We start from the raw sequence: 26,373 nt of genomic DNA, 5'->3' as shown, positions 1-26,373 counted from the left end.
GTGAGGGTCAGGATGTGCAAAGGGGTGCATGAGAGGCACAGGGTGGGTCAGGGTGGGTGCACGAGGTTGTGAGGGTGTGTGCTAGAGAAAGAGCAAGGGTCAAGGAGGGTGCGAGGGGGGTGCGTGAGAGGTGAGGTGTGGGTTGTGCAAGGGTCTGGTGCAGGTCACAGAGTGTGCGAGGAGTGCACAAGAGATGCAGGGAAGTCAGGGAATGTGTGAGGGAGTGTGGCACAGATTGGGGAGGGTGCACAAGTGAAGCGGTGCATGAGAGGTATTGCATGGGTCAGGGAGGGTGCGTGAGGGTGCAAGGGAGTGTGTGAGAGGCACAGCACAGCACAGGTCAGGGATGGTGTGTGGGGGTATGGCACAGGTTGGGGAGGGTATGCAGGTTGGGTGCACAGGGGTGTGTGAGTGGCTGGTGTGGCACGAGCGCAGAGGGGCTGGGGGAGGGTGCATGGTTGGGGGAGACTTATCCCAGCAACTTGTGACCTTCCCTGCCAGCTTTCCCATTGACTTTCTGGGGAAACCAGCTGTGATGGAATGAGACTCTGAAGGGAGAGGTGATGTGATGGACCTCAGTAATGCTGCTGGTTCTCAGGAAGGAGGGAGCACATTCCAAGGAGGAGAGCAAGTTATGAGAAAACACAGTCCAGAGATGGAATGTGGGAAGACTAAGAGGCTCAGAATAGCCCCGCCCTAAAGGCTTCCCAGGTTATTTCCCCTTAGGTTAGGTAGAGTAGCTTTAGTTTGGCAAGATACTGTCTTTATTTGTAAGCAAATAAAGAACTGAAGTTTGACTGGATTGATTCTTTGTCATTCTTGGGCTGGGCCTGACACCAGCAGGGAAGGTTGCGCATGGCAATTATATGATCGCGGGGTGCTACAACCATTCGTAAGTGCAAATTGGTTGCCAAGCACCCAGTTCATGATCACATGACCATGGGGATACTGAAGTGGCTGGACCTCCAAGGAATGGTTGTAACCACCATTCATTCAGTGCCGTCATATCTTCGAACGGTCACTGAATGAATGGTCATAGATTGAGGACTACCTGTACAGAGTAAGCAGTACAATCTATCTTTCATATACACCCAACCATTTTTTCCACTCCTAAACACATCCTATTCAATCAAACACTCACAATTTAATTAGACGAACAAAGCAGCACAGTGTGATCTGGCTTTCCAGAAAAAGATTGTCTTCTCCGTGCAATTCATCTTCCAATCATAACAAACAAGAACAATTTAACAATGCCAAAAAAGATCCAGTCTCTTGATCTCATTCTACTTCATTTTACTCAGTGGGCAAGGTTAGGGGAGAGTCTTCAGAGTGAAGTAAGGCTAGCGCGCTAAAATTAGATTACAGGCTGAAATTTGTCATTGCTGGCCTGACATATAGACTGTGTGCTCTTGGTAATAAGGACTTAGGCACAGGAGGGGTTAGGTAACATTTTCACAGTGCTGATAAATTGATTGACTGTATGTGTTTATGAGCCGCACTTCATATGCCCTGATTTAGAACATGTTCCTAGTGGACTGGATTCTATGGTAGTTTTCTGAGGAAAATTGCTTCAGGGAGGGGACAACCTCAGATTCAGTGGGAAACCAGTGTAAAATTAAGATCCATAATCAAAGGACTGACTGTTCAGAGGACTGTTTCCTTGATAATTAAAGCAGATAGTTTATAAAAAGTCTGATAATCACTATCTATCTATCTATCTCTTGGCTCTGTGTATGAATAATGTGTATGAGTATAAATAAATAATGAAGTGTATGAAAATGCAGAGAATGTGTTCAGAAAAATACACATCTGAAAATTTAGAAGAGTGTTTAGGTATTATTTTGAAGAATATTTACATGGGAAATAAACACAACAGTACCTAGACTATATACATATATACTTATCTAGAAAACGTACATTTTGTAGTGTCAAATCACTGATGTTAGTTGATAATGCTCGCAGCCAGTCAGCACTCTCCTGGGCTGAACAATACTGAAGTATCCCAGTGCTAACTCCATCGAGTGCCAGTACTTCAAATGCATTAGATCTGCAGCAAGAAGAAATACATATATATACACCATCAAAGAAGCTATACCAGCAATCCTCAGTCCTCATCTAAACCCCTACAAGCTAGCACTTCTGCACTATAGTTCCAAGGAAATGGAGCACAGAGCTACAGTCAAGTTATGCAGATATTGCATGTGGTTTCTATCTGAGTATTATACACAGATTGTGTGAAAGGTGAAAGGTCACCCGTGCAAGCACCGAGTCATGTCTGACCCTTTGGAGGGGGGACACCGCTTTCGTGACGTTTTCTTGGCAGACTATAGCAGGGCGGTTTGCCATTCCCTTCCCCAGTCGTCGCCTTCCCCAGCAAGCTGGGCACTCATTTTACCAACCTTGGAAGGGTGGAAGGCTGAGTCGACCTGAGCCGGCTACCCGAGAATCCAGCTTCCGCTGGGATCGAACTCGGGTTGTAGTTTTTAGTTATTTGAAGTATTTTTATACTTTAGTTATTTAAAGTATTTTTATTCTCAGATTCCAGGATGCTGTATAGTAGTTTTTAAAACAGTCCTACATGTGTGCCTAATCAGGAATATCACGTAGGTGAGTGGGCGGATCATACAAGCTCATTTAGCAGGTACCCTTGCACATGTATTGCGTCCAGCAATTCCAGATCTCACTTCTGGGATTTGGCATTCATTTGATCTATTGCAGGATAACATTTCTGGAACCAAAGGACACAGTGGCATGCTGTAGGTCAACTTTCCAAAATTTGAGAAGGAAAAGGAAAAAGAAAAGACCACCCAATATTTATTTTAAATATATATAATTAAAATTATGTGTCTAATAATCATTCCCCATGCACTTAACCTTTCCCCGTTGCCATAATATAAATTGCTAGGCCTATATAATGCTTCCCAAATTGGAATGCACAGGAGCATGAATGAAGAATCTACAGAAGCTGTGTCTGTTGGTAGAATTGTATGGCTACAGTGGAAGCCTCCTCACAGCAGATAGGTAAGTTGTAAAAGACAAGGCTGCTTTAATAAATCACAGAGAGATGAGGCATTAGGACTTCCTTCTGTTCTGAAGGACATCTTCAAATTGAAATTTTAAGCATTGCACAGTGCCAAAAATATTATTTGGTAGCAGCTTTGGGGAAGAGCTCTGGATGGTGCACCTAAGGTTTTGAGGGGTCTGCAGGTTGTGCAATCCTGATTTGCTGCATTTCAACCTTATTTCCCATCTGTACTATGGGTGGTGTCGGAATTTAAAATATCTACCTTTTAAGAGAAATGAAAGGAGAATTGAACAATTCTTTGCAGAACATTTAGTGTTATATAAAAGTGAATGGACCTGACTGGGTGGATCTCTATGCCATACAGCTAAATGACAAGTAATTGCCATGCAATGAGATTTATTTACATGCAGCAGAGATAAGTAAGAGAAATACTGTATGATACAAGGTTTTTGATGCTGAAACAAGTAATCAAGGGGGATCATATGAAAGGAGATGGTCCTTCTAATATTCTCATCCCATAACATTTAAGTAAGAACCAGCACTTTGAACTGTACTTCTTGAACAAAGATGTTGAAAGGCTGAGCAGAAGCAAAAGGGATCCATTCCCTCTGACCAGTTTTCAGAGTAGCTCCTTCTCTAAGGTGACCAATGTAGTAGTCCAAAACCCAGACCTGAATATGGTGGTTTATCCCTGCTATAAAAAAGCCCAAATAGTTCAGGAAGTTGATTGGATTTAACTCCTGATACTACAAGAAATATAGTCACTATATTAATTGTAACAGCAGCATACACACTTGTCACTTGCCAGTTTTATACTGTACTTATAATGCATAGCTAAGGAGCCAAAGAGGATCATCAACAGCTTTTCTAACTTTAAGCAATTGCTGCTTTCTAGACTTGGATGTTTTCTGCCTAGAGTTCAGTGATGATTTCAGTGATTTTATTTTATTTTTATCTCCTTATAATCTTGATATAATTTTGATATAATCTTGCTCTCTCCTCTTTTTGCTTCTTTCCTGGGATTGCCATCTGCCATATATCATGCTTTTGCTTTCTCATTTCCCCTAATAAAATGTCCAGAAATAGATTTGTGATTCAATATATACCCATCTTTTCTCTCACTATGCCTATAAAAGTTATGATAAATTATCTTCAGTTGTTCAGGTCAAATCTAACCATGTTTCACAGTGCTCATAATATGTGACCCAAAAGTTCTTTTTCATCCATATGCATCCACACAGACAATATGGATGCCAAGTCTCTCAGCTCATCACTTCCTGATGTTTATTGTGGCTGAAATGTATTTTTCACACTTATTTTATCAATTTCTTTGTCCATTTGGTATCCAAAGCATCCACTTTTGTTTACACACTTCAGTAATCAGATAAATGATTCTCTTTTGCCTGTGTCATAGTAAAAGGCAATAGTCCTTAGAATAGGATAGTGAATCTGTAAGAAGTTGCTTTAAATAATGTTTAATGCCCTCTAAATACCTCATACTGTATGATTCCCCTCCCCCAATAAATTATATCTGCACCTATTGCAACCCATTCCAAACTCTTTATAAACAGCAGGAATGAAACTGATATGCATTAAATGAATATGAAACTGATATGAATTAAATGAATGAAATATTTTCTTTGGAAACAACTTTAAATATATCTGATAAAAATGCCAATTCAATAAATTCCCAATACAATTTTAAAAAAAGGCAACTTAGCTCTTACCTGCAATGGACAGAATTTTTAGACAACAGAAAAATAAAGGTGATGAAATCCCTTGATTAAATCTAACTGAACTGTGAATGCTTTTAAGGATCAGGTACATGAGTTCCAAAGGTAATTACGTTTTAGACATGAGAAAGAACAATCAATCAGTGGTAGCTGCCCTTTCCAGGTGCCTGGGGGCTGTGGGGGTCTGGATGGGGAACAACAGGCTTTAGCTGAACCCTGGTAAGATGGAGTGGCCATGGGTTAAGGGCTCCTCTGTATCCGGGACTTTGTCATCTTTGGTTCTGGATGGGATTGCACTGCCCCAGACAGACTGTGTGTGTAACTTGGGGGTTCTCGTGGACTCACGGCTCCTGCTCGAAGAGCAGGTGGCAGCCGTGGACAGAAGGGCCTTTGCACAGCTTTGTGTTATGCACTAGTTGCGCCCTTTCCTGGATTGGGAGGCCCTTTGAGCAGTCACTCATGTCCTTGTTATCTCCCATATAGACTACTACAATGCGCTCTACATGGGGCTACCCTTGAAGAGTACCCGGAAGCTTCAGCTGGTCCAGAATGCAGCTGCAAGAGCTATTTTTGGCACCCCTAGAAGGGTGCGCATAACACCTTTGCTATGCAAGCTGCATTGGATATCAGTCTGCTTCTGGGTCCAATTCAAGGAGTTGGTTATCACCTTTAAAGCCCTACATGGCATGGGACCGGGTTACCTAAGGGACCGCCTCTTCCCCGTTTCATCAGCCTGTCCCACCCGATCATGCAGAGACAGCATGCTACAGGCCCCGGCGATAAGAGAATTCCATCTGGTGGGGTCCAGGAGGCAGGCCTTCTCTGCAGTAGCACCTGCCCTCTGGAACATCTTGCCCCCGGAGGTGAGATTAGCCCCATTGCTCCTAGCCTTCCAGAAGAAGTTGAAGACCTGGCTCTGCCACCGGGCTTGGGATAGGGAGGAGAACAGTCATACTTGGGGCTGGCTAGTGCCTTGAAGTGCCCCTCCTATACAATGACTGAATGAGATCACAGCCATCTGGATTTTATTATATTTGGTAGTTCTGTGAAATTGTTTTATAGTGTGTTTTATATTGAAGTTTTATTATATATTGTTTTACATTGTAAACCGCCCAGAGTTCCTCCGCTCGGAGGAGATGGGTGGTGACAAATTTGATAAATAAATAAATAAATACGAATTATTGTATTAGGCTAAAACATCAAAACCAGTGTCTTAAAAACAAAAAATAGAGACAATATTCACCAGAGATGGTAAAGATGTCAGTTTAAGATATATTTATTTAGAATATCTTTTGAATAATTACTTCGATAAATACAATGATTTAGCTTTTTAATAATAGTCTCCTTAGCACTATAAGAATATGGAAGAAAATGAATAGCTCACCTAATGCCACTTATGTAATGTGTTGCTCGTATGCTGAATTTATCTTAAACGATAGCTTTCTAGCCAGCTTGATAGGTCAATGCATTCAATATGAAGATCCAACATCTGTCTCTTGGTATTTCCTGACCCATAAAATTACTAGCCAAATCTAGATTCATTTAAAAATTATCAGATTGCCCAGCCATTTTACTGCAGATTAGTTATTAATCCATTTCCCAAGGGACTCTTGTATTAAAGTGCTTCACTGAAAAGTAAGTCTCCTGCTTTTCATAACTAAAATATAAATGGTCAATTACCTGCCAGAGGCTTCTTTCCCTGAGTTATTTGCTTGTATGAATGCTATTTACATTAATTAATATCATTATAAATAATGCCACACATATTTAGGCACTATCCAAATACATTTGTGTGTCTGCTTCCCACTGTGTGCAATAGACTCTACTCATAAAATACGAAATTCCTTTCCTCTTACCATGCCCTGTAATCTATCCCCCAGTCCAACATCTGTCCTAAAGAATTTCTCAGACTTCCTTCCCATCATAATACAATCTATTCCTTTCCACTTGACTATGGAACTTTAAGGAGAAATAAATGGCAGAATTTCCAAAGAAGCTTTTACAGGTATCAGTATAAGCAAAAGTGTCATAAATAAATTGTAGAGAAAACTGTTTTGACAAGAATTCCATTTTCTCTCAAAGAAGAAAAGTTGTGTATGACACAACTTGACATCCTAGTCTGAAAGCTTTGCTTGATATGTATGTACGCTTGTGGAAATTTAATTGAATAATTGATTAAAACTCATACAATTAATCAACTAAGATTTTTTTAAAGCAGGCAACAGTCTTAAGAAAGTGTACTACGTTTTATTCTGCTTATCAACTGATGCATTTATTGTACTTGAAGTTTTGACTAGTTTTACCAATGTAACTATTAATTCTCTTCCATTAACACTGAGCAAGCATGGTACTTTCCACTGCATGGCTCACATCTTGAAGTAGCAAACCTGGCCCCAGATACAATGAGATAATTGTGTGGAAGCACCCTTACACTGGTGGTAGTAATGTTCTTGGCATTGCAGGCTCACATGCTGACCAGCTATGCCAAAAGAGGCATAAATCAGTGGGTGACAGTATGGGATGCATTCAGTTATTATTCTGTTCAGCCAGGTTTTTTGCAAATTATTTTAAATAGAAAAAAGTAATGATTCTCTTGGACTGAACTCAACTCCTGTTGGCTTCATAGACATGCCATATAATTTTTTTGGCAACCAGATATAGGATGTTTGTTACTGTCTTCCTTCAGAGTGATTTTTTTCAACTTTCCAGTCTAGACTCTTGTCCTGGGATTTCCTGGTGGTTTCCCTCCAAGTAATGATAAGCTTTGACCTTGCTTACCATTTTAACGCACACACACAATAGTCCAACAGTTGTTCTACTTAATGTTCCCAATCAGAGGCATCCACCTGACCCACTTTTATTGTTTGTCCCCTATTTCCCACCAAGTAGACACTGCTGCTCCTAGTAGAAGTACTTTCTATTTCGAACTTCATCCTTGCTCACAGTAGAGATGGAGATGATTTGCAAGCCAGCAAGAGTTCCTGGATTTCAGCTGAAAAGAATGTCACTGTTAATTATTCATATGCTTATAATAAAAGATGTATGATGACATTGCTGAATGGGGAGAATGAGGCTATGACAGTCCCCAAACTTAATTTAATTTAACTGGAAGCTGTTAGAATGACTGAGAAAGAAGAACCAGAAGGAACCCAGGACTGCTGCACTGCTCAATCCTCAAGACTTCAGCTGTAGGGATATGCTTTTCTGTTGAGGAGAAGAGGTAAAATAGTATTTTACAGCCCCAGCCTTTCACAGTAAGGGAAATGAGGGCAATCATTAGTCCAACATATCAGGTCAAGCAAATATAAATCCAAGGGTAAAAAGTAAATCCTAGGTGAGCTGTGGGGCTAGTCATGTTTCTATTTAATTTAAATCCCTGTGTATACTTTATGCTGGTACCCCTTAGTGCTTGGTATTCTTGGGAAGTAACAAGAGCTTTACTGAACATTTGAACAATCTGAAGAACCTAATCTATGATGAGTGAATGAGAACTCCTCTAAAATTGGATCCCTCTCTAGTCTACATCTGTTGAAGATCAATCAAATATTTATCTCTCTTTGACTGGTTCTTGTGATCATATTTACATGTTTGTAGCTCTATTCTCCATTTGGAGAGATCTGAAAATGTAACAGCAATAGATGAATAAATTAGCTAGAAGATGCACTTTTTCCCTTCTATTCTCCCTAGTACTCTAAGCTCCAGGTCTCATTACTTTGAGGATAAAGTAACTTATGCACAGACAAAAATTACACAAAGATTACTATTATTCCATGTAAACAACTGTCTTAATGGGGTTTTATTTAATAGATTTTTAGAAGATCTCTTATTTAGCTTAAATATTTACCACCTCTGACCCTTGATACTCTCCTTTAGAAAGCTAATTTGGCTCAGTATATCTGGCTTAGAAAATTTTACAACCTGAGTTGTTTTAAGGAACTTGTATCTTCTGTATGAGATACTAAACTTATTTTTTCACCAATGCAGCTTAGTTAATGAAAAATGTCATGAATCAGAATAGGAAGGGTAGCATAATTTAAATTACTCCAAATTAAGTTGTAATAATTAAGAAGTGAGAGAAAAATCCATTAGGCCAACACTGTGTTAATATTGTTATTTGTTAATGAAAACTGGTTTCAGTACTTTTCACACTGTCAGTGGAATGAAATCTGGTAGGAGTTTTAAAACAGGTATGTACTACCTCATTTAAATTTCGGTTTTAATTAAATAAATATCTATACAGTTCAAACAATCTGAACACAGGCTAATGAAAATGAAAAAGCTTCATCTACAAGAGAAACTATAAATGCAAATAACTGTTTTGGGACTATATATAATAGATGCTTTGATTAAATTAATTAATATTGTTTAATATTATTATATGATTGTAGCAAACCAAGTGCTTATATATCATATGCTATTATAATATGAATAATGTCAAAGGAGATAGAGGTGTAAATATTTACCTTGGAGCCTACCTCATATTTTGGGGGGCTAGGAAGCTGCCTTTAGAATGACTGGGAACTAGAAATCAACAAATACCTGTAATTTATTGCAGAACTGGCTATAAGTAAATCAGCAAATGTTTTATGGTCACAACAGAAGAGAATATCTGTAGCTTAGGGCTGAACTGCAGAGTTCCTGGTTCTCTCTGAGCTTGGTGGTTTGCTTGCAGATGTTTCACTGACGTTACCTAATTGTATAACGAAACATTTGCAAGCAAGCCACCAAGCTCAGAGAGCAGTAAGAACCCCATGTTGTTATGGTCATTTTAATAAGATGTATATGTACATACAGGTAGTCCTCGTTTAGTGACAATTGGGATAGGTGACTTAGTCTTTAAGTGAGGCAGTCACTAAGTGAAACCTTGACTGTGCTTATGATCTTACTTCAGCTTTCCTTTGCTTTACAGACCTGGGAAGGTTGTAAATGCCAGGATTGGTCATGTGGTTACTATTTCATCACTGTGGTAACTGCGAACAGTTGCTAAACAAGACAGTCGATAAACAAGGACTACCTGTACTTCCACTCATGCAAATATAAGCAGAATGGGATAAAATTTGGGGACATAATAACCCATTTTACAGAAATGACATCAGCTGAAGGTTAGAGAATGGGTATAGGAAGCACAGGATTACAAATAAAGACAGTATTTAAAATGTTAGAAACCCTAATCATTTTGTTTACTGCTCTGTTTGTATCAATGTCATTCTATGCAAATACTGAGCTAATTATGGAAGGAGAGCCCAGTTCTGCATTATACATTGCATTTATTGATTTCCAGTCTGCACTGTCTCCAGAACAAAGCTCTCGGGCACATTAAAAAATGCTGCAATGGACAGATGGCTACTTCTGTGGATGTACAAACTCCATGAGAACTCTAGAATAAAAGTTTGTTGGGGTATGCAAGGCCACCGCAGTAAAGAAATTCCATCTGAAAAAGGAGTAAGATAGAGATGCATCTTGGCTTCCCTGATGTTCATTCTGCATATCAACTCTGTTGTGACCAAAATAAGTAATTCAGAACATCATCCACAAAGTTAATCAATATGTACATTGCGATCTTACTATCTACAGATGATGCAATACTCCCACTGCAAATGCCAATTGAATTAAAATGAACTTTGAGTGCCTTAGTCATTTATTGCTCTGAGGAAACAGTTGAGATCAATTATACTAAAAAAAATTATAATTTTTGCAAAGTGACCTAAGAGAGTATGCCTAGCTGTTAAATGGTCAAATAATAGAGCAAGTTAAAATCTTTAAATTCTTGGATATAGTTTTTCAAAGCTCTGTCAAACTCTGGGATGACCATCTTGTGGTGGTGGTTGTGGTGGTGTCCCAGTGCTGTTTTATTTCTATTTCTTTAGTTTGAAATCTGTATACTGCACAAAGTTGTTGAGAAGTTGGGTGGCTTTAGAAATGTGAATTACAAATATAGACATATTCTGTGTTACACTTTTATACACTCTTGTTATGTTTCCTTCATCACTTCCCTTTTTATATCCTGAAAATTACCAACTATTGTAGTCTTCCTTTGTAGGAAAACTATTTTAACTCATCACCTTGCTCATTTTGATTGCCTTTTTCTGCAACTTTCCCACTTTACAATACTGTATTCTTTTTTTGGGTTACTATTTCCAGTTAGTCTGACAACAGTATGACTCATGTTAGATTCTGGGTCCCATTTGGAATTTAATCTAAAGTCCCATCACTTCTGATTTATTCCATCCCCAACTATTCAAAGGCGCATTTTTTTTTTTGGAACATTGCTTTAAAAGAATGGGTATGTGACTCTGACAAAGGGTAGGCAAAAATATCCAGGGCAAATTGGATATAATACATAATGCTAGCTCTCTGGAGAATTCTGTAAAGTGGGAAAGGTGGAAGGAAAGAGAAGATGACCAGCAGCAAGGTGGATGGACTCAGTTACAGTGGCAATGAGTACACAGTTGGAAGACCTGAAAGACCAGGTTAGGGAGAGTTTGTCATGGAGAATATCTACCTACATGGTTGCTAAGAGTTGACACCAACTTGATGCATATAATCAATCAAATGTGCATGAAAGAAAGAGAGAGAGAGAGAAGATGGACTACTGTCAGGGCCGAGTCACAAACATTGTTTTCCTTCAGAAGACAACCATGCTGAGGAATCTGGTGCCTCAGATGCTAAGCCAAGCCCTGCTGAAAAACCAGAGGGGGATTCCATTATTCCTGCCTCTGATGCTGAGGACTGGGACCTGGAAATAGAGGCAAGACCTCCTGAGGTTGGGTGGGGAGGAACTGGTAGAGAGCCAGAGTATGGCAAAGGTGTGGAAGATTTTTGATGAGAGCTGAAGTTTTGCAGGATTGGATTCCAGCAACATCAAGGCTGCAGAACAGATGTCTCTGGGTAGAGGATACAGAGGAGGGAGGTATTTAAGGTTCTCAGAAGGCCAATGCTTTTGTGAAATAAATGTAGAGCTGGGAAGAACTTGCTGGGCTTTTTGTTGTTTTAAATCTGGACCAAGGATAACCAGTGGTTATCCTTTTGAGCTATGATATTGGATAGTTTGCTAGAAAGTGTGCATTGTGACTGCCTGGTCCTTGCACACAATGGATTTATTTATGGTTTTTTTGCGGGGGCTTGTTATTCCCAAATAACAAATTATGGGACAAATATTATTTATTTATTTATTCAATTTGTATGGCCACCCATCTCAGCAAGTGATTCTGGGCAGTGAACAATATTAAAATAAATAAAAAAACCCAAATCTCTATCATAAGTAAAAAAATTAAAATACATAGCAACCAAGGAGAATGTTACAATCCATGATTGTTAATACAACCAGGAGATGGGACCCTTTGCACATAACCAGATCTTTAGGGCATCATGAAAGGCTGGCAAGGTCAGAGCCATTCTAATCTCTGGAGGGAGCATATTCCATAGGTGCTACAGCAGAAAAGGCATGGCTCCTGGGCCCCTCCAACAGGCATTTCCTGCCTGACAGGACCCGGAGCATGCACATCTTGCTGGACCTGATTCAATGGGTAGAAACACCTAGGAAAAGACGATCCCTCAGGTATCCTTGTCCCAAGCCATGAAGGGCTTTAAAGATGACAACCAGCATCTTGAATGGCACCCAGAAGCACACTGGCAACCAGCACAGCTCATGGAGTAGTGGTGTTACACATGCTGAGTAACTGACACCATTTACTTATTTTATTTATTTATTATTCAAATTTTGTTACTGCCCATCTCCCCCAAAAGAGGGACTCTGGGCGGTTTACTATCCATGCAGCTGCATTCTGCACCAGCTGAAGCTTCTGAATGCTCTTCAACAGCAGCCCTACATACAGAACATTGCACTAATTCAGATGGGAGGTCGAAAGGCATGAGTGACAGTGAGCAGGGCCTCCCAGTCCAGGAATGGGTGCAACTCGTGCATAACCTGAAGGTGTGCAAAGGCACTCCTAGCCATGGCTGCCACCTGCTCTTCTAGCAGGAGCCGTGAGTCCAAGATGACACCCAGACTGTGCAGTAGGTCTGTCTGAGGCATGCCACACCATCTAAGATCAAAGATGGAAAATCCTTGCCACTGGAAGGTTCAAACACCCAAAGCTACTCGGTCTTGCTTGGGTTGAGCTGAAGCCTGTTGCATCCCATCCAGGCCCCCTCAGCCTCCAGTCACTGGGACAGGACATCCACAGCATCACTCAGGCCACTTGGGTTGGAGATGTAAAGCTGGGTATCATTAGCATACTGGTAATATCTCACCCAGCAGCCTCATGTAGATGTTAAACAAGAGGGGAGAGTGGACCAAGCCCTGCAGAACCACACAAAGTAGGGGCTGTGGGCTTGACCTCTCCCCTCCCCATCAGCACCAACTGGAACCAGCTGCAGAGGAAGGAGGAGAACCAGTACAACACAGTGCCACCAACCCCCAACTCCCAAAGTCGGTCCAGAAGGATACCATGACCAAAGAGCTCCTGGGCGGGGCGGGGCTTCGCGTTCCAAATTTTTTTTTAAAAAAGCCAAAAGCAGCAAGGGCAAAGGGGCTTTTTGGCACACCACGACTCAGAGGCTGCTTTTGGGGGGGGGGGGAGAACATGAAGCCCCACCCTGCCCAGGAGCTCTTTGCAAAGAAGCTGCTTTTGGCTTTTTTTTTGCAGTGCGAATCCCAGCCCCAGCCTGGCCCAACAGCCAGGCTGGGCACACCTCATCATCAGCGGGAGCAAGAAGACTAGTCAGCTGGGGTGGTGAAGTGCAGGGCAGCACGGGTCCCGGAGTAGAGAGTGGAGAGGGTGACTGCGGCTGGGACTGTGCTGGGGTGGCTGCAGCTTCCTGGGGTGTGGCAAGCATCCCCAGAGATGTGCAGTTCTGGGGCTGCTTGCCACCACACAAGGCAGGGTGCAGGGCAGCCAAAAGGGAGAGTTTGGGGGATAGGCAGGTGGGGGGGAGTTGGAGACAGTCCCTTACCTTACTCAGGTTTGGGGCTGGGAGGGACCAAGCATGGAATGGCTTGAATTGGGGTGGGTTCTTGACCTGTGATTCTTGGCTAACGATGGCAACAGGGAATGCTGGGATTATGGTCATGTGACATCTCGCTTTACAACCGCATTGCTTAGCAATGGAAATTCTGGTCCCAACTGTGGTCATAAGTCAAGGACTACCTGTACTATAGACGCTCATTACACAGTTTTTGAGAAAGCCTACACCTTTCTTGTTAAAGTATTTTCAAAGATCCAGTATCTCCAAATCAATAAACAACATATAAACAACAGATGCAAGTTAGGTAGCCTAATCCTTTCACTTTCAAATTACAAACCTTAATTTATTTGTTCCAGGTTTGTACCTCGAAATTCGAGCCATTGATAGAGGAACTGATAAGTTATCCATCCAACGCTTCTCATATTTTGGTTCACTAGCTGTGGGTGAAGAAGGTGACGATGGTGCCTGTTCAGAATAAATAAAAAACAGTAAATACAGACCTCACCATGTAGAAAACACAAATATTTGTATGTGGATATGCTATTTTTCTAGCATTAATAGAACACCAGCAATACCACTGTTCGGAAAATTCAGAATGCATTGAAGAAATAACAATAATTTATTTGACAGTGAAATATTCGTGGGCTGTCTTTTCTCCCTATTAGATGCACAATAGTATAGTTACTATTATTTTTGTTAAGCACATAAACTTTGCACCTAATTGACAATAATGCTAGTTTACTGACAGCATTTTCTTCTGAAACCTTATTTGCTTCATTAGCATATTGATTGCAAAACATTAGCTTGCTTTTTCAATGTTTGAAACAATAAAAAGAAAATATGCATAACGTATTTTGGTGTGAATATGCACACAATAAATTTTGCAAAAAAAGCTATTAATTCGACTTTAAAATACAAATTCACCTTATGCTCAGCCAACACATGGTTACTGAAAACTGCATGAATTAAAATTGACAATATTTTATTCTCCACATGTCACAATAGATGGCAGCACATAGAAATCTGTAGGTGATCTTGAAAAATTAAGCAGACTTCAGTTTGGCAAGTGCTTGGATGGAGACCTGAAAATCCCAAGGCGGTAGACTAGATTGGGAAGTTGAAAAAAAGAAGAGAACAATGGCAAACTATACCTGTGTTTTTGCCAAGAAAACCACATAGACATATCCAGGTTATCACCAGTAGTTGAACATTACTATTACTTCATGTAGACGTTGTTGTTGTTAGTTACCATCGAGTCGTTTACGACTCATGGCAACCCTAAGTATAACAGAATGAAATGCTGTTCGGTCTTGCACCAGTTGCCTGACTCTTCCAATGTTTGCATCCATTGTTGCGGTAATTGTATCAATCCATCGCACTGAAGGTCTTCCTCTTTTCTGCTGGCCCTTGACTTTACCAAACACGATGTCCTTTTCAAGCTATCGGTCTTTCCTGATGATGTGCCCGAAGTATGAGAGTTTAAACCTAGTTATCTTGACATGACCTTATTCTGTATATATTTGCATATTCTGTATATATTCCCCCATCTGACTTTTGTTGGTTTTCTTTTTGGAGGGTGGGTGGGTAGAATGAGGAACTTAATGCAGTATTATAATTCCACTGGTAGGACTTGCTTAATTTCCTACATGACAACTGAATGCACATGCTTTGGAAAACTTGTAGAGAACAAAACAGAACAAAAATCTTTTCAATGAATGATTCCTGTTCTTTAAGTGCCGCTCCTTAAACAGGTAAGGGATATTTTTCTTTTACAACTGAGAGCAATTTGAAAAGCTGTGCTTTGTACCTTTTTTGCCTGAAGCTGTGAAGCACTGCAAGGGAATTAAAAAAATATGCCATCTAAGAAAGAATAAGTGGTTAACTTAAGGAATTCTCTCTTATTAGCCATGGAAGAATCAACAAGGTATGCAGTAAAAACAAGAGACAATTTTGGCTATGGTTTTTTGAAGTCCTAAAGGGAAGAAACCAAAAGGGAGGCTTTGGCCCAGCTTCATAAATACACTGTATGAAAAACACTATCTTAATAATCAATCACACTAATATCAAAATTACATGACTGAGTTGCAGTCTTTCATTATGGAACTTGAAAAATGGACGCATGTCAGATAAGATCTTTGAAGTTTCAAACAAAGCTGTGCTAGCTTATAGTAGTGTGCAATTATGACTCATCAGGACTGGGAAATAACATCTTTAATAGGATACAGAGAAAAAATAACCTAACTTTCTTCTACTCCTTTATTCTTTGACTATGCTGTAAGTCTTAAATATTATTTAATAATGCTTATCCCCTTTGATTTCAGTCTTGGTTCATGTTCTGTTATTAACCTGGCTTTATATAAGTGGAAAGTGCAACTTTCTATGATGCATTTCAACTCTAAGCCAAAGGCACATCTAAACATCTGATTCAGATACATCAAGACATGTGGTACATCCACACCATCCTAAATAAACACTATTCAGAGCCAGCCTAAGACATATTCTGCCTGTGATAGAACAGTAAAAGCTGCACTTTTCCCATTGGTAAGTACAGGCCCCTGGCAATAACACCTCACAGTTACAGAGGAAATCATTTTAAATTTGCTGCTCTTTCATTACAAACAAATTTAGCTATGAGAGGCAGCTGCTTCACTTGGCCTAACTGTTGTGCCAATCTTGCATCTCATACTGCATTCAATAGACAGTGCCACTTCCATATATAAATGCCCGTTCCTCAGTGAACAGATGAAATCATGTGAGGACTACTCTTTATACACAGAGAGAATTATTTCTAGTAGGAGAAATAATAGAAATAATTTTAGTTAGAAAATCTGAAAAGAACACAGAAAAGAGGACCCATATGCTCAAAATTAGAATATTTAGGTTTACATTTATCTAGAGATAAAAGTATCATCATATTCAGTCATACATCTTTCATCTTGTGTATTTTGATCCTCCAGAGCTTAAGTTTCTACAAATGTAAAGCATCGTTTCTGAATTCATATTTGAATCAATATTTTCAATATTCAACCTTTTTTGGCATACTGTAGCTTGCACAGCTGTTGTTTGGTTAAAGATAGAATTGATCATGTCAAAGATAATTTTAATGGCAAGCTTTTCTTCCCACTCCTTGCTTGTTTAGTTTTAACTTAGCTCTACGATATAGAATATTTTCAGAAATCTGTTGTAGTTTATTATGTAAGAATGCTATTTTCCACTTATTTAAAATTATGACCATTCCATATAAAAAACTACAGAAAAGCCTTGTATTCTGCCAGACAGTTCTGGATTCGATAGTAAACATGCATATTAGGTGTGCATTAATATAGGTGACCAAGCAATCATAGGTATAAAAAATGCTGCTTCTAGGGAAATTCTGCCTGCACACTTCCATGCTTGGTCACCTTATATGTCCTGGGAAAGTCTGCAACAAAGGGCAGTTCTGTTTGGCAGAATATATTTGTACTACTTTGTATAATTTGATTAATAGGGTATGGGAATTGAGTGTGCAAGACTATCTCTAGGATTTTTAAGGCCTGAAGAAGGCTCATATGCAGTAGAAAAGTAATCAGCCAATTATATACATATATTGACTTTCCACTAGCTCTACTGATAACACTTATCGAAGGACAAAATGGAAGAATTTGTATTACTTGTCTCTCTACCTCAAACACCACTGATATTTGGTTATGGGAAGGTCCACATGAGCCAAAGCCTGCAGGTTTTGTTTTGCTTGATGCACTGTATTTAGTACTTATAAATTAGTATTAAAACATTGGACATTAAAGTTATCTATAAACTCAGTAGTAAACAACAGAGTTTTAAAAAATCTGATGGGCTCCGAATTTATATTAAAAATATATTAGCAATTTTTAAAAAAAATTAGATTGTATATTCTTCGTATGATTTTAAAATTCTTTGCTTCTACTATTTTTCCTACAAATTTAACTATTTATTCCAATCAATGTGCTTGAAAAATGAAGTATTTGCAGAAGTATGATATCATGTAAGTGTGCCATTTCTACAAACAAATATTTCATTCAAACACAACATCTACAGCAGACATAAACCAACTTCAATATTACTGACTGTTCTTAATAATGCTTTCAAATAACAGTCAATTACAGCATTTCTACTAATTATGCAGTAACTGTTTTGCAGTGCCATAAAATAACTTCCATCACACTGACTGACTTTTGGAAATATATTCTGCTAATTTCTTCTGAGTAAATATCTAATTACAGGATCCCACTGAATATTGGGCTGATAGGTGGCTTTCTAGATTTCTGTACTGTATTGTGCACTTAATTTGGTGCACCATAACAAATAAAACAATGGAGACTTTAATATCAAGTAATTTAGCTTGAGACTGAAACCCTTATTATAAAACAAATACCTTGAGGTATGCTCTGCCTTTATTTTCATTCATTTCCAATGTTATACTAAAGAAAAGGTTAAATAATCAGATTGCTTATAACATTAATATCTGAAACTGTAGTTAATATTGATAGAATAACCTTTTATCTATACTCATTATTCTAAGGCATCTAAATAACACAATATTAAGAATCTAAGTATATTATATAAATATCATTGTACTGAAATAATATACTGTATTAAAACAGAAGATGAAGTAATCGATGGTCTATACAGCTAGATTTAACAATATGTTAAAGGATTGAACTAGTTCTATATTAATACACTATGGATATATCTTTAGTTTTTTCATATGCCACTTCTTCAAATTATTACTTTGTATATTCTTTTTTTATTATATTAGCAATGTTATATTTTTGGTTGTACATCATTCTTATAGTTGTTATAAGGTAAAGGTAAAGGTTTCCCTTGACGTAAAGTCCAGTCGAATCCGACTCTAGGGGGCGGTGCTCATCTCCGTTTCTAAGCCTTGGAGCCGGCGTTGTCATAGACACTTCCGGGTCATGTGGCCAGCATGACGACTCGGAACGCCGTTACCTTCCCGCCGAAGCGGTACCTATTGATCTACTCACATTTGCATGTTTTCGAACTGCTAGGTGAGCAGGAGCTGGGACGAGCAACGGGAGCTCACCCCGCCGCGCGGTTTCGAACCGTATAGTTGTTATACTTTACCAATAAAATCACTTAGCAGATTTCTCCATGTTGTGGGAAAGCAGTAACTCAGCTGCATACAGTAATGCCTTCTCAACCAATTTTTTGAGGTTCAGGGCTTATTTAACTATTCTTTTTTTTGGTTCAAAACAAAAACAAAGATGCCTGATCTAACAGATATCAATGCCATACCTGAAACTGTTGAAATGTGAGGTTAAGTGACTGCTTCGCTTTTTATATTATCTTCAATTTTTGCAGCAAATACGTTTTTCTTTTGTTTCTCAAGTAATCTGCTATTTTTTTAATTACTTTTGCTGGGTCTTTATACACACACATTTTCCCAAATATATACAGTTTGAAAGCATTTTCCTGTTAATCTATACTGTTTTTTACCTATGGATTTTATTTCTCAGACTATATGTTTTGAATGGAAAAAAATGCATCACATTTAGAGAAATATGAAAGCGGACAAATAACTGCATTCCAGTCAGGCTGTTTCATATTTTTTTTAAAAAAAGCAAACATAAAAAAACAACAGCCACACCATCCTCGTTCTCATAAACATGATATAGACCAGGCAAAAGCTAACAGACTAAGTCCATGCCTCATATTAATATTCCCAAACTGCCAGCACCGTGCCAATGCAGTAGATGGTATGATGGTTGCTGGAAAATGCCACAGTGGTTGAGAAGAGAACCACTGAATCAGCTGAAAAGGTGACACTTTCTTTTCTAGGCCTTTGAACCATGGCTTCTGATCTCAAAGAAATAACTCAACTTTCCCTGGATGAAATCTTTTCCTTTCTGATAAAAGTACCTTATAGCTTTTCTGTAGGGTGAGATGAAATACAAAGTCTTTTGTTGGCATTCCTGTCCCTTGCTCCATATAGCACACCTATAAGGCCTCTTGCGTGAAGTGGTGTAGCACGTCAGGGGATTCAACTTCAGACAAACCAAAAGATAGCAGCTCTTTCCAAATACCCAGCATGCTTTTTGCTCTCTTCCATCCTCTTCAGTTTTGCTCCAAATCTCTCTAGTCCCACCCAGGAAATATAGAAATATGTAGATTTCACTATGGAAGCCACAGTGAACAGCCATTTTTCTCCATAAGTTGAGCTGTGGTATCAGATAAAACAAAGGCATCTGTGTGTACAGTCTGATGGTCTGCACTGCACTAGTCTTTGTCGGTATTGCCTGAACAAATATCCCCTTTCTGCCTTACAATTATAAAGTCCAGTTACAGTGTGTTACAGTTTAAATTAGAGCGCAATTTTAAAAACACTACATTAGAATGCTTCACTACCACAACATACATATGCAGGTAGTTCTTGTTTAGTGACTGCCTTGGATAGCGACCATTTGCAAATACGATGGTAATAAATGGTAGTAAACAGTAGTAAAAAATTCATTTTCTGACCAATGCTCGCACTTACGCCCTAATTTCTGCACCTGACAACGCACATTGGAGTGAGAGTTGCTGCGTGAGAGAATCTTATCTAAATGAGATGGCAGGAGCCAGTGATCTCCACAGTCTGTTTCTCTCTCTGAGTCACATGGTTTGCTTAGTGACCATTTCACCAGAACCAATTGTAGTTGCTAAATGAGGACTACCTGTATAAAGTAAAGGCAATGTATCTAGCCTAAAGCAGCATGTCCCAATTTAGTATCCTTGTATCTTTGTGGCTTGACTTCAACCCACAAAAAATAAAATGATCCAAAGATAAAACTGGCCTGGATAAGATAGAGGTGATCTCTAAGGTTTTGTTGACTATCTCTGTCATGTTCCCAAGTTCAACATTCTCAGAACATCTGAATTGCCTCGCATGCATGTTCCAGTTACACGTGTAATCTGTGCAGGCTGAACACAAGGGTTGGAGTGAAAAATCATCTTGTTTGGGTTATCTGCAACACCCGACTCCCAAGGTCATTTGCTGAAGAGCCGTTGAAGACATCTGTGGAAACCTAATGTAACTGGCACAAGAGGGAGGGTGCATACCTGAGAGGGGGAGTGGGGGGGAACCTGAAATCACTGTAGATGTTTAATGGGGAAAAGCACGGGATTTTTCATTCGCAACTTTTTCTCTGTACTGAATGCTACACATGACTAAAAGACTTTGAAGTAATCACTTCTGAGTTGTGATTAATGAGATGTAGTACGGCAGTGATCACATCCCATCTATTCAGCGAACTCATCCTTGTTTTCTAGCCATAATTTCCAGAATGTGTGGCTTCAGTGAAGTTTTTTTTTCTTCCTTGTTAGGATTCATATCCTCAATATAGTCCCAAGACATTGATGTAAATGAAAATTAAAATATAACTTGGTGCAAGCAATAAGATGATTATATCTCACTCCAAATATTTTGTACTAACTTTGGCAACAGTTTAACGTTTATTTTAAACAACAACAGAATATCTTCTTATAATGTACATTCATGACAGATTTGTGGCCACTGCTGGCTCTGCTACTGCTATAACAAGCTCTTTTTTGAGAATCACAGAAATTACCCTTGATATTTGTAGGGTAGCACGGAGCATACTTATTAACTTTCTGTACCATAAGCTAAGTCACTTATAAAAAGTAAAATTCAGGTCGCTTCATTTTGTTTAAGAACCAGATCAACCTACACAAAGTAAAGTCACCTTTGAGTCCAGCTCAGCTTTTGGTGACTTAGACTGACACATCCAGGCAATTTTCTTGGCAAGTTACAGAATTGGTTTGCCACTGCCTTCTTACTGGATTTTTTTTTACTTCCCAATATAGACTACAGCACTGGTTTCTACCCACATATTAACCAGGTCTGATCCTGCTTAGCTTTCTAGATAAGGCAAAGTCAGTATATGCTGCCGCCATAGGCTAGGACAAAGAGTTATTAATCTACTTACTGTATTCGTTGAGTTTCCATTTAAATGTAAACCACTGTCAAAGAGAGGGGAAGAAGCACCACTACTGTGATCACTTGATGGCCCAGGGGAACCTGAAATGGGGTATTTTAAAAAGAAGATTTTTTTCTAAACTTGAGCTTAGCAGAGAACAATTACAATAGGTTGATTTAGAAATAATTCCAATGCATGTGAACAACTTGATTTGTTTATACAAGTAAAAAAAATATCTGATTTAATTACTTTATCTTATGTCTTAAGGAAAAGATATAAAATTGGTGTTGAACTTGATGAATTGGATGGAGTTTGAAATGCTTGACCAAGTTTACTAGTATACATTCCTTTTGCTATAGAACTCAAATTTTAACATCACCCTATAGAAACATATGCCAATCATTTGTATTTCATCTTAATTTCTACACTAGTGGTCTAGAAACTAAATCCTATAAAGAGTGATTAAAGGATGAAGACATTTTTGATCTTGAAAAGTCTTTGGAAGACCCAACAGTCCTTTTCAAGTACATGAAAGAGGCCAAAACTGGTTTGCCATCATTCCACAGAACAGGACAAGGGATAATGGATTTAAATTACAATAAAACAGATTTTAGTTGAATATTAAAGAAACTTCATAATGATAAGATTAGTTCAGCAATAGAATCAGTTATCAAGGGAAAGGGAACTCTCATTTACTGGATATATTCATGCCAAGACTGGAGCAGATGCTTTAATTTGGATTTCTGCATGGGGCAGGCAGTTAGATTGGCCCTTTCCATTTCTATGGGTCTATTAAATATTTTTATTTTTATTTCTATCCTGTGTCTTTTTAATGACAGGAGTTGACAGCAACTATTCAGGCAGAAACAAATATTTAGTTTTATAGTCTTTGCTGTTAAAAGTTAATTCTTCACAGGAACTTCTTATGACATTATTGCTTGTCAGCAACTATATTATTACCAATTAAGCAATTATTTTTATTTGTTTCTACACTTTCTTTTCCTTCTGTTATTGATTCATTTTTCTTTTTAATTCTTTATTTTTAATGTTTCTTTTTTATTTATTTTGCCAAATAATTGTGAATTAACTATCTAAGGAATTCTGAAAACCAAAATAGAAATCTTAAGAACAAAGTCTCAGCAAATGTAGTATTACTTTCAAGGCAAACTCAGTCAGGAGCTTGTAGATGAAAAAGGAATAGTCAGCACTTCAACAGAAAATCCCATCTACTGCAAGCCTCTAACTTTAATAATAAAAATTACTGGACAAGTTACAACTGGAATACATTCCTTGCCAAACTGCTTTGAGAGAAGAGGACAAAGGTGACACAGTACTGAAAATTCAGGTCAGAGGGTTTTTGTTTTTGCAGTCTGAATAAGCTGAAATAAAAGGATAGTAAATTTCTATTTGCACTGCCATTCTCACAACTGCATTTTTTTTAACAGTCTGAAAGGGCTTTGTGAAAATTGCAGCATTTACTTAGTTCTGTACAACTGGGACTAAATCTATTCTTTTTAACTTGGAAAAGAGGTCCATTGAAATCAATGAATTTTGCTTCCAAGGAAACTCAAACAAAAAAGCATCAAACATATCCAGTAATTTGCTGTTGAAGAACTATTTTTATAGCTTTTCATTCAATAATAACAAGATGGTCTACCTGAAATTGATAATGATGTGTGTGCTGGAACTTTTCCCAAGAGGCTACTTTTAATTTCTTACAGTTAAATCCAAAATTTATGCACACAAACTGTTCACATTTTATACAGCTACAACTAAAAAGAGAGAAGACTGCAATATTGTTTTTCCTTCATTATTTTTATAATCCTTCCTGTATTTTGCAAAGAAACATAATTAATTTTATAAACTTCCAGCACAAAACAAATTTCATAACATTTTAAGTAGTAATCTTTCCCCGGTTTAATAGGTATGTTTCTTGGAACACAATTCTTAAAATGGATTTGATGCAAAGATTATATAGAGACCAACAGAGTTCAAAGTTCCATTGCACTCAAAGGCAAAGTTCCATAGCAATCAAAAGCATACATAAGATGATTCACAATTAGAGCAATATAATAGTTGGAATAGTTGGAATCTTGATTCCCATAACACTATCACACATAACTCTGGGATAGACAGTGAGATAGGCTGGGTATCTTTGAGACTTTGAGATACAGATTCTGCCCACCAAATTCAAGAGCACAGAGGATTTGTTTATTCATTTACAGGACATATATGGCCACCTAGGCGGCTCACAACAAAGGTCTTTCAATACATAAAGACTTCTACGTATTGAAAGATGGTGAGAGGAAGAACCCCCAAAGAGGACATTCTCTGTGAGAGCTCCCTTCCTCTGGAATAGCTTGTCCCCAAAGCAAGGTAGCTCCAACTTTCAAGCCCTTCTGGAAGCTCATTAAAAATTTGGCTATTTAGAAAGGAGTTTGGGCTTTGAGTGTTACAAATCTCCTGGCGGCAGGAATGTTATAATTATTTTTTCAAGGATTAATTGTAATTTTTAACTGTAAACGTAAACCATATTTGTTTTATTGAACATTATTGCATTTTTATTTTTACTGCTGCAATGGCTACAAATGTTACGTTTATATACATGTTTAAAGTTGGTTGACTGAAATGGTTTATAAATTCATAAATAAGTTAAGAAATATATGTGTCAGTGTCGCTAGTACATGAGTGGGGCTAATCACAAAGGTCTTCTCTACCCATCTCATTGGTGGAATCCAAACATCACAATAATCACAAGGCAGCATTTTCTTTCAAGTGTCTGGAAAATCTATTGTGAAGTTAATTTCAAGTGACATGGCATGATATCATGGCATAAATTCACATGGCACAAAATTCACATAATCTGCTGCTATCCAGATTATGTTTTGCCTCAAACACTGCAAAGATGCCTGAATATTTGGGAAGCACTGAATACAAAATGCATTGTTTACAATGTTGCAATCATATTTGGGGAAACTGGGTAGAAGATATGGACAAATTATATGTGTTAAGAAAATTGCATATGAAAATAAATGTCCACTTTCTTTATTTTTTAAAAAAAATTACCATTAAGCTAAATTGGACAGACTAATGACTAAATAAAAGTAATACTGATACAGAATAGATACAACCCTCTTACTCCTCCTGCAGTTTCCCTAAATTCCCCCAAATTTGTTCTAGGATATGGGTCTACAATTAAGAACAAGAGGGGCAGCTGCCCCTCCCAGAGGAGCAATATTGTCCAGATATCCAGTTTTGATTTTTTAAAAAGTTATTTTCTAGTACTTCTATAAACTGAGATGTCTCTTTTGTTTGTAGGAAAAGTCTTTTCCTGTTTTCCACTGTCTTCAGCCAATGAATAAAAGCCTTGACATAAATATTATTCCAAACACTTTCATCAAAGTATTACTGCAAGATAAAAAAAAAAAAAAGCTCCAGAGTGTTGGTGAAGCTGTGAGTGAATAGTAGTATATCCACCACTCAAAATCCAAAGGTAAGAGCAAACAGTATCATTTTCAGTATTTCTAACATTTTAAAAATCTGTATCATTTAGAAAGTTATTCTTGCCATGCATGCAGACAAACTTATCACTGATTTCTATGTGTTTCAAAGAATAGGGTAGTGGCTGAGAAACTATGACCTATACAGGGGTATTGTCATGCTGAGATTTTCTTTCAAAAATTGCAATTGGATGGAATTGAAATGTATTGGAATTGCAAGTGTCATTTATTAAGATGGATGCAATTCTGGTAATGCATAGTACATGCAAGGCTGAAAATTTTCTCTTCTTTTTATATTTCTCGGTGGGAACTCTCTCTCTTAGGGTACATAGCTTTTCAGAAATTAACATTTCTCCCTTTATTTTATTTTGTGTGTGTGTATGTGTGTTATTTAGAGAACATGGTATAAGGATGTGCTGAAAGCTATAACATAGTTGAAGAAGCCAAGGAAGGCATTTATTCATTAGATTTACATCTTGCTTTCCCCTTTAAAATAGTGCTCAAAATGGATAGCAATTTCTTGGTTTGCCTTTTGACTGACTAGGAACAATTCTGTCTAATGTGGATCCCAGATGCAGCCATTGGGGAAAAAAAGGCCTACTGAGAATTCTCAAGGCCCTCATTGTAAAAGACATTCCCCAAAGCTCCATGGTTATTTCACTACAGGTACCCATGAATGTTTCCTAGATGGAGGGAAGGGTTATAGCTCCGTGGTATAGCCTCAGCTTTCCATGTGGGATGTCCAAGAATCCGCCATTAGACGCTTTAGATAGCAACGGGGAACATTCCAGCATGAAATTCTAACACTTATTGAAAGTCACAGTAAAACTGGGATGCTTATGGATTTATTTATTAAATTTTTATACTGCCTGACTCCCAGTGTCTCTGGGCAGTTTACAAATAAATTAAAATAAGACACGAAACAAAAAGGGGTAGAGATGGCAGAAGCTGGGTGGAAACAAAAGAAAGCAACTTAGGCAAAAAAAAGGCTTCGATCATCCTCACCAAAGGCCTGGGTAAAATGCCAGCGGGGCGGTGGCTGTCAGATCTCAGGGAGAACCTCATTCCAGTGGCCAAGTGCTGCTACAGAGAAGGTGCACTTCCAGCGCCCGATAAATGGCATTGCTTAATTGAAGGACCTCAGAACGTGCCCTGGTGCTTATTAGTTTAGAATATGCATAATATGTCCT

General features: G+C 38.4%; 1 protein-coding gene across 1 annotated transcript in view; it reads right to left on the bottom strand.

Moving 5' to 3' along the window:
• Window positions 1-26,373, bottom strand: part of SNTG2 (syntrophin gamma 2) — a 196,835-nt gene that overhangs the window by 72,554 nt on the left and 97,908 nt on the right. The window contains exons 8-10 of the mRNA XM_063298804.1: window positions 21,693-21,784; window positions 14,063-14,190; window positions 1,918-2,047 (exon numbers count right to left, since the gene is read on the bottom strand). Coding sequence (XP_063154874.1) covers window positions 1,918-2,047; window positions 14,063-14,190; window positions 21,693-21,784 — 350 coding nt within the window. The remainder of the gene's footprint in view (window positions 1-1,917; window positions 2,048-14,062; window positions 14,191-21,692; window positions 21,785-26,373) is intronic.

The sequence above is a fragment of the Candoia aspera genome, chromosome 1 (genome assembly GCF_035149785.1).
Source record: "Candoia aspera isolate rCanAsp1 chromosome 1, rCanAsp1.hap2, whole genome shotgun sequence".
Taxonomy (NCBI): Eukaryota; Metazoa; Chordata; class Lepidosauria; order Squamata; family Boidae; genus Candoia; species Candoia aspera.
The sequence above is the reverse complement of the archived record's forward strand: the minus strand, read 5'-3'. Positions and strand labels throughout refer to the sequence as shown.